The 9,783-nt window shown below is 34.8% G+C and overlaps 1 protein-coding gene across 1 annotated transcript; it reads left to right on the top strand.

The window, feature by feature from the left end:
* The first annotated feature begins 3,574 nt into the window (after nt 1-3,574).
* On the top strand, nt 3,575-9,687 carry LOC109095669 (secernin-3-like). Its single transcript, XM_042730750.1, has 8 exons — nt 3,575-3,752; nt 4,129-4,285; nt 4,382-4,563; nt 6,628-6,827; nt 6,918-7,130; nt 7,587-7,749; nt 7,838-8,018; nt 8,304-9,687. Exons 2-8 carry the CDS (start codon nt 4,130-4,132, stop codon nt 8,463-8,465), a joined length of 1,257 nt encoding a protein of 418 aa, XP_042586684.1. The 5' UTR covers nt 3,575-3,752; nt 4,129; the 3' UTR covers nt 8,466-9,687.
* The last annotated feature ends 96 nt before the right edge of the window (nt 9,688-9,783 follow it).

The raw sequence follows: 9,783 nt of genomic DNA, 5'->3' as shown, positions 1-9,783 counted from the left end.
CGCAGACTTATAAGTGTATTATCACCTATCTCTAAAATGGACCACTGACAATCTATCTACAATCTCAATTAGGAGTGTCAATGGTCCCTTTGAGAGATAGGTGGTGGTAATGCATTTATAACTCTGCGTTTAATCATGAATCCAAATGAATTCCCAGAAATGTGAAACTTTAAACCTCTCTAGGTCTCTTCCATACATTTGTAGCCTTATTCCGTCCGGAATTCTTTTCCTTGTAAATTCCATATTCCTTCCTCTCTTCCACAATGCCCCATCATCTGCAAACAGTGACCTTCCTATATCTTCTGGAACTTTCCCAAAAACATCATTGATCATAATAATAAAGAGTAACGGACCTATCACACTCCCTTGAGGTGTGCCATTTTCAGCTGTGTATCGATTTGACTTGTCTGTCCCAATTCTTACTTGTATTTTCCTTCCAAAAAGAAAACCCTTTACCTAGTAAAACATCTTCCCTCCAACCCCTACCTTATTCAGTTTGATCAGTAACCCCTCCTTCCACTTCATATCATAGCCCTTTTCTATGTCAAAAAAATACTGCTATTACATTCTCTTTATTCACTTGCACATTCCTTATTTCAGTCTCTAATCTTACCACAGCATTGTATTTCTTCCCTTCCTAAAGCCACTCTGACAGTTAGCCAGTAATCCTCTTTTGTCAAGGTCATGGGTCAATCTATCTGCTATCATCCTTTCCATTAATTTTACATAAATTTGAAGTAAGAGCTATTGGTCTGTAACTACAACTTACCAGGTTTCCTTATTGGAATCACTACTGCTTCTTTCCAGGTAGCTGGCAACTTTCCCTCCTCCCATATTTTATTATGCATCTCCAGCAGCTTCAACAGTGACTTTTCCTCCAGTTGTTTTAAGATTAAATAATAGACTTGATCTTTTCCTGGAGACGTAGGCTTTGCTCTTTTAATTGCTCTCATCTCTGCTAAGGTACAGTAAATGGATCATCCAACACATTTTCAGTTTCTTCCTTCCTATTTAACTCATGAAGATGCCGACTCAGTGTCACTGATCTTCTCCTTCTCCCTTCTTCTGTCAAATTTTCTGAACTATGTACCATTATGAATGATTTACCCATAATCTCTGCTTTCTCCTTGTTTGAAACTGCTATTTCCTCCTCTGGTCCCGCTTCCAATCTCCCACCCACTGAGCGTATGATAGGGAAGTGAACACTGTGCGCTGTGGATGCTGTCTAGATCTCCCAATTACTATTTCCAGCCAGTGAATTAGACACGTTATGTCTAATGCAGACTCAGTCCCTGTTAATACATTTATTCTAGTTCCTCTACCATCATTCAAGCAGACCGATTCATCCATCTGTTCTTCAGTCACCTTACCATTTGCATCTGTATGTATACTTCCCCATATTGAGCTATGGGCATTGAAATTTGCACGCCAGAGATTACTTTTTGTCTGTCTTGCCCTGCTATTCTTAGTAGCTTATCTAGTTCCAACTTCTTACATGGGTTCTAGTTATTAATAATACTAATCGCCCCTCTCCTTTCCCATACCTCCACCACTATGTACTCCTGATCATCACCATTCCCCAGTAATCTGTATGGAATTCCAATCTTAATGAAAACTGCACATGCTCTCCATAATTCCTATCTCTCCTAACTACTGTATATCCATGTATCACATAATCCAAATTTGGTTTCAACCAGGTTTCCTTGATACAGACCACATCTGGTCTCTTATCTAGCTCATTAATAAAATGTTTAAACTCCTGTCCATTGGCCAAAATGCTCTTAGGATTCCATTGTAAAAGTATAATCATTATTATGATGATTCTTGACTTGACTGAGTAGTAAGGGTCTCCCTCGCCTCTTCCCCCGTCTGTCCTACTTCATCCTAGGTGATTGACTGCAGCTTTAACCACTAACTGGATTTTCTGATTTTTGGATTTAACCTCTGCTGTACTATTTATCACACACACACACATATATATATATATATATATATATATATATATATATATATATATATAATATTTCACATAGATTCCTTCAAAATTACCTTGCTCTCGATCCAGTGTTTTCGTATCCACTTATGCTCTGTATTTTTCTTTTCCCCTGACACCTTGACCAGCTTCAGCATAGGTGAATCTTTTTTTCCACTCTTATTTATGGATATTTGTCCTTAGTCTCAATACTTCACATCCACTGAGAGCCACATAGTGGGCAGTAGTACCACAGTTATGATGCCAACAACAAACAACAAAAATTCAAAAACAAACAAACAAACAAACAAACAAACAAACAAACAACAACAACAACAAAACAAACATCTGGCCTGGTTTAGATTCATCTCCAGATAATAGAGCATTTTTTTTTTTTTTTTTTTTTGCTTGTAAATATTCCTGCAATTATGGTTAAAAGAGAGAAATGTGGTTGAATTTAACCTGTCTTTATAGTTATTAAGGATGGAAACTATGAAGAAGGTGATAAAAAAGGTTTGTTGATTAATGTTTTACTTTTGTTAGTGAAGAAGTTATTCACAAATGTAGATTTTTTTTTTTTTTTTTTAAATCACCACCCATGGTTATAGTATTTAATAATTATTTGAGACAATACTCAAAAACTTTGTCAAAAACAAAACTTAAAAACCTGGAATCTTGTTAGATTTATTTGATAAATATAATTTATTATAATTCATCACCTTATACCCTAACTTTAATATATATTAAATAATATATATTATATATATATATATATTTGTATTCTGTATAAATCTAAGCCCATCTTTAAACTGATGTCCTTGAATGTAAGTTGTATGCCAATTTGTTTTGTAAACGTGTAATTTTTTTGTTATACTTCAATAAATAAATAAATAAATAAATAAATAAATAAATAAATAAATAAATAAACATTTGCCATGGTATCTGAATTAATCTGCTAGGGCCAAGCATAGATATAAATGTGAAAGAAATAAGTTCGACAATACCTAAAAATATTATATAAAAAAATTTGAAAGCTGTAAAATGAGCTAATATTTGTAAACATTTATTTATTTATTTATTTATTTATTTATTTATTTATTTGTGTATTTATTTGTGTATTTATTTATGTATTTATTTACACATACATCCTGACTGTATTTGTAAATCTTAATAATTATAATAATAATTATAATTATGAATTAAAAACGTGTTTTATTTTAATTTAAAAACATACAGCGCATGTAGTAATACGTCTTTTTCTTAAACAGCTGTCAAACCCACTGATCTATATATGTTCTCTATTATAGATCAGTGATCAAACGGTTCATTTTCTTTTTATTGATTTTCAGGATTTTATTATATTACTTAATTGTATTTGCACTTTTTGTAATGTTTGTTATTTGTATTTTACTTTTTATATTACGATGTCTTATTTGATATTTTCGATGCTTTTGCAGTGTTTGGTGTTTGCGAACAAACACGCACATCGACCAAATACACTCACCAGACAGACAGATCGACCTGATTGATTATTTGCCCCGCCCACTTCATCCGCTGATCAAACACGCACGTGGATCGACTAGAGTCACGTGTCAGACAGCTTGAGCGGCTTGATGGGTTAGTTATGAATCAGATAGCCGTGCAGGCGGAATTGTGTCAAAGTCTGCGGCCAGTTTTGTTTATGGAGAAAGGAAAAGGAAAGTAAACACATTTAATCTCATCACACGGAGCAGTGAATCTCTTCGTACCTGCTGTTTGTATATACGCTGAGCTGAACAAGGTAAACAAAATTATTTAAGGCATGATATTGTAGAAGAATGTAACAATTACTGCTAATATTTGGATCAGCTTAAAAGCTACAATATTAATGCTAAAGCATGTTTCATGCAAAGGTCTGTATTAAGAGTTCATGCACGCCGCTGATGTGATATATTTTGTGTAGAAGATAAAAAAACGTTCTTATTTCCTATTTCTTCAAGGTCGGTGTTGTGTTATGAATCAATGATTGCCTTGTCATCTGTGCATGAATAGAGATCTTGGTATAATTAATCATATAATAGTTTTTCAGCACATGAACACTGGATGTTATTGAGCAAAACATCAGAAATAATTTCCACTGAATGCTACTGTTTAGTGCTTGCATCTTTTTATTTCAGGATGTATCCAACCTCCTGCGACACATTTGTAGCCTTGCCTCCATCTACAGAGGGTCAGCGGATAGTCTTCGGGAAGAACTCGGACAGGCCCTGCGATGAAGTTCAAGAGGTGGTCTACTTCCCTGCCAAAGACCATGAACCAGAAGAAAAAGTCCAGGTATCTCGAGGACCTCTGATACAGCTGTCTTTTCTTCCACAGGTTCAGAGGAGTGTAGTGGACACATAAAGCACTTATTAAATGATTCTCTGTCAGTGTACATATATAGAGATCGAGCAGGTGGCTCAGACGCATGCAGTGGTCCTGAGTCGTCCCGCCTGGCTGTGGGGGGCAGAGATGGGGGCGAACGAGCATCAGGTGTGCATCGGGAACGAGGCGGTTTGGGGGAAAGAGAGTGTGGACGGTGAAGAGGCTCTCCTGGGCATGGATCTCGTCAGGTACTCCGAGAAACAGTTTTTCAATTAAATATTATGTATTCAGCATTCACTGATATTTGTTCAACTACTATAATTCAAAATATGTTACCTGGTAATTTAAAAATGTTTCCTTTTTTTACACATCCTGAAATACTCAAAACTGCTTTTTCAACGTCAGCATCATCTAGTCACTTCTGTGCATTAATGCATTTTCATTCAGTCATTTAGCAGATGCTTTTATCCACAGCGACTTACAAATAAGGACAATGGAAACAATCAAAATTAACCAAAGAGCAATAATGCAAATGATTCTGTACAGTTGTTTCCTGCATGTATTTTACTGGTTCTCTGTTGAATAGTTATCAAAATGACTAGGCAAAAAATTAGATAATGCTATTATGATGTGTACAAGTGACTAGACGGCGATTAAAAAAGCAGTTTTTAAGAATTTCAATTGTGATCTGACAAAAACTGTAAAATAAGATCCCTTTTATAATTAAAAGTATTGCATTATGCATAGAATTCTTTTTTATTAATTATTTTTTTTTTGTGGGTATTGTAGGTATTTTGTTACACTGTAAATTGCATCTGGCAATTAATGTGATATAAATTAGTACCAGCATAATGATACGTTCATTTCCTTTCTCTAAACACAGTATTATTGTATCAGTAAAATCTAATAACAATCAGCCTCTAATTTGTGTGTATTTATATATTATCACTGTACATAAAAACTGACTGCAATACACGTTGAATAAAATGTGATTTGAGTATTTTAAAATTGCACTTAAATCTGTTTTGCAGTAGAATATGGGCCCGATATATTTTTTTTAATTAAGTAAAATATCCAAGATCCTATGGTTTGTTTTGCATGGACATAAAGTGTTAATTTTATTCATGCAGGTTGTTACCATCAAAAAAAAAAAAAATAAAAAAAAAGAAGAAAAAAAAAATATATATATACAGTCCAGTTCAAAAGTTTGGAAACATTACTATTTTTAATGTTTTTGAAAGAAGTCTCTTCTGCTCATCAAGCCTGCATTTATTTGATCAAAAATACAGAAAAAAAACAGTAATATTGTGATATATTATTACAACTTAAAATAATAGATTTCTATTTGGATATACTTTAAAAAAAATAATTTATTCCTGTGATGCAAAGCTGAATTTTCAGCATCATTACTCCAGCCTTCAGTGTCACATGTAACATCCAGTCTATCACATGATCATTTAGAAATCATTCTAATACTCTGATTTATTATGAGTGTTGGAAACAGTTCTGCTGTCTAATATATTTGATGAATAAAAGGTTAAAAAGAACTGAATTTATTCAAAATAAAAAAAAAATTCTAATAATATATATTCTAATAATATATTTTCTCTACTATCACTTTTTATCAATTTAACACATCCTTGCTGAATAAAAGTATTGATTTTATTTAAATAAAAAATAAGAAAAAAAATTACTGACCCCAAATTAGTGACCAGTAGTGTATATTGTTATTATAAAATATTTATATTTTAAAAACATAGCTTCTTTTTTTTTCATCAAAGTATGCTAAAAAAGTATCACATGTTCTGAAAAAATATTAAGCAGCAGAACCGTTTCCAACTTTGATAATGAATCATCATATTAGAATGATTTCTAAAGGATCATGTGATAATGATCCTAAAAATTTCAGCTTTGCATCACAGAAATAAATGATAATTTAAAGTATAATAAATTTAAAAACAATTACTTTAAATTGTAATAATATATCACAATATTACATTTTTCTCTGTATTTTGATCAAATAAATGCAGGCTTGATGAGCAGAAGAAACTTCTTTCAAAAACATTAAAAATAGTAATGTTTCCAAACTTTTGACCTGTACTGTATATATATATATATATAAAGATATTTTGAAGAATGTTTTTTTACTTTTATTGTATGGACAAAAATGACAACGGAAGTCAGTGAGAACAGAACCTTTTTGTCTACCAACATTTTTCAAACTATTTTCTTTATGTCTCTCGGAAGAAAGAAAACTATGCTTTTAAATGCAGTTTTAAAGGAAGTGTGGGATGTTGTTTGTCTGTGTGTAGGCTGGCTCTGGAGCGGGCCGACTCTGCGGAGCACGCTGTAGACGTGATAACAGATCTGCTGGAGAAACACGGCCAGGGAGGGAACTGTATGGAGGATGAGTGTGGACTCACCTACCATAACAGCTTCCTCATATCAGACCGTACCGAGGCCTGGGTGCTGGAGACTGCTGGGAAGTACTGGGCAGCAGAGAGAGTGAAGGGTAAATCCTGAGGCATGCAACATTACAGCTTCAAACGGAAATAAATGAAAGCGTTTCAAAGGCCTGCTTCTCTTTCTCTCTCTCTTGAAGCCGGTTATCGGAACATCTCCAATGAGTACTCCATCGAGACGAAGATCGATAGGGAGCACCCGGAGCTGAGGACGTACGCAGAGAAGCAGCGCTGGTGGAACGGAAAGACTGAGTTCAACTTTGCTACGGTTTACTCTTACTCCAATACAGCCCGGATCGAGGCCGCAAACGGACGCCGCTGCGAGGGACGCAAGCTTCTGCAGAAGAGCCAAGGTGGCTGGCAGTTTGCTGGAAGAAAATGAGCAGCAAATTCATGCAAAGATGATAATAATAGTGGCTTTCTATACAAAACTAAAATTATAATTGAATGTTTGTTTGTTTTTCATGAATGTTTGGGTCTCAGTGAACACGGGAAGTGCTACAGTTGTCACTTTTGATTAGCTTCGTTAAGGATAAAACAGTTTATAATGAATAGGATTGATTTGATGTAAAAAGTAGAACTGATTAGTAAAAATTAGGAGGATTGATCATTTTGAATTTGCAACGTTCCGCAAATCCATTTTGGGATGTTGCATAGTTTTAAAAAAACTTTACTTTTATTTCAATGTAGAAAATAATCATCAAGAACGAACAGATTTGTCAAACTTTAGACTGGTACACTGCCTCACTGTAAAGTAGATTAGTTATGTTGCATGGATTATTTATGGATTGTTTTATACTGTCCTACAGGCCACATCAAGGCAGAGACGATGATGGAGATTTTGAGGGATAAGGAAAGCGGGATCAACATGGAGGGGTTGTTCATGACCACAGGAAGTATGGTGTCTGTCGTCCCGAAGGACCAGAACTTACCCGGCGTCCACTTCTTCACTGCTACTCCGGACCCTGAGCGGTACAGCACACCAGAGACGCTGATATTCACAAACAATTGACTGGTTTTGTGCTCCAGGGTCACGTATGGCTTGTTCTTTTGTCCGCAGGTCTGTCTTCAAGCCGTTTATTTTTGTAGTGGACATAAAGCAGCTGAAGCACACGTGTTCTCCGTGTTTTGGAGAGGAGGATCCCGTGAAGAAGAAACCCCGTTTCCAGAGCAAACCCAACCGCAAACACCCTCTGTTTCTGAAACACGAGGGGGCCGCCGCCATCATCGACAGCGGCGGGGTGAGCATGTGCCTGAAATATCACACAGCACTAAGTGTTTCAATACTGGCACGGCAGTAAGCTCTGCTGCTGTGTTCACATGCAAAGAGTTAAGCCAATCATAACAAAGCATGGAAATCTTAAAGGTACAGTCGCCAAAACTCTTTTGGAGAGATGGCGCTCATAAAAAAACTAGATTACAAATATTACAAATGATATTTTGAATTAATCTCAAATAACGATAGACATGTATAATCTCATTTATAGTATTATTTTAATAATGAGGCATATTGTGTGTGTGTTCAGGTCAAAGGAGAGAGGATCGTAGAGAAGATGAGAGTTCTGGAGAAGCAGAAGTTGACAGAGATGGAGAAGTATCTCACTAAAGGGATTGAAGATGCAACGCTGCTGGTCCATCTCTTCACAGACACTGTAGATGAGGAGTTTAGTATCTATAGCAACGCCTGAGACTTAGTTTACAATTAAAAACATGATTAGAATTAATTGGATTGTTGGGTGTTTCTTCAGCTCTGGGCACTTTTGATCACTAGCTTCACTAAATTGCAGATTGATTGCAGTGGAGGCATAATAAAAATATTCATATGTCTCAAAATATAATTTCTAGCTCTTCACTGATGCTAATTGTATTTTATACTGGTACTAAACTATATTTATATAACATAAATTCATTTTGTCTGATATAATCATCGTTTACCTTTTCAAAGTTCAAAGTTTAAGTTTATTCAGTCTGGTAACGCTTTACGATCAATGCATTAATTAACATTATGAGCTATAGATTTGTTACAGCATTTAATTATACTTTTTTGTTAATTTTAGGTAATAAAAATGCAACAGTTCATTGTTAGTTTATGTCAGATCAAGTTGTAAAGGTTAAATTTAACAAACTAAAATTGATAATTCTTTGATAGTTCAGGTTAGCAAATGTAGTTAAAAAATATATATATATATAAAGACAAGTGTAAAACTAAAATCTATATATAAACATCTTAAAATTAACAAATCTAAATGAAGGCATGGTTAACAAAATCCCAGAGAGTTCTTTTATACAGCTTCATATTTAAAACCACTCAACCCCTCAGACATAAAAGATCCCAAAGTTGAATAAACACCCTTATACTGTTGCCAAGAGCTCAATCATTTCGGCTCTTCCTGTATGTTTGGATATCATTAGAAATGATTGTACAGAGGGCAGTAATATATTTGAACTTGTTAATGGTTTAGTCTCATTATTCTCGTTTCTGAAATGTTACTTAACTAATGGTATGTTTTTACCGTTTTAGCGTTGATGTCAAAGATCTTAACTGGGAGGTTTAAATGCTGTCTCTCATGCTTTATGTCCACGTGTCATGAAATCCAGCGCCAGTTCCAGTCGTTTTAATTAGACAATGTCTTTATGATGCACAGATATCCTATGCACTCAACAAACACTTAAAGCAAACTGATTAATCCAGAAGGATTCACTTTGAGAAATGTTTGATTGTGTGAACATTAGGTTTCCAGGACCTTCTGACCCTCCGCTCTATTAAAGTAGATCTATTTAGAAAATAAATCCCACGCCACAAACACAATGAGCAAGGCTTTATTGTTGTTTCATGGAGTTCTGGTTTCAGTAAAACAACTCAATATTGTTGTTACATCTGATAAATAAACAACTGTGCTGAAAGTGTTACTTCAGTGTTCCCTGTCACCTTCATCCGTTTCTGTGTAATCCAGAGAGAAACCCCAAAAATATCTGGCGCCCGCATGTGGATTTGAGAGGAAACCA

Source organism: Cyprinus carpio, chromosome B9, assembly GCF_018340385.1.
Source record: "Cyprinus carpio isolate SPL01 chromosome B9, ASM1834038v1, whole genome shotgun sequence".
NCBI lineage: Eukaryota > Metazoa > Chordata > Actinopteri > Cypriniformes > Cyprinidae > Cyprinus > Cyprinus carpio.
Note: the sequence above shows the minus strand (reverse complement) of the source record. Positions and strands in the feature narration are given on the sequence as shown.

Coding starts and splice junctions, on each gene's coding strand:
- LOC109095669 (XM_042730750.1), top strand. CDS start 4,130: ATGTATCCAACCTCCTGCGACACATTTGTAGCCTTGCCTCCATCTACA. Junction 4,564..6,627: donor CTGGGCATGGATCTCGTCAG/GTACTCCGAGAA, acceptor GTCTGTGTGTAG/GCTGGCTCTGGAGCGGGCCG. Junction 7,750..7,837: donor GCTACTCCGGACCCTGAGCG/GTACAGCACACC, acceptor TTTTGTCCGCAG/GTCTGTCTTCAAGCCGTTTA.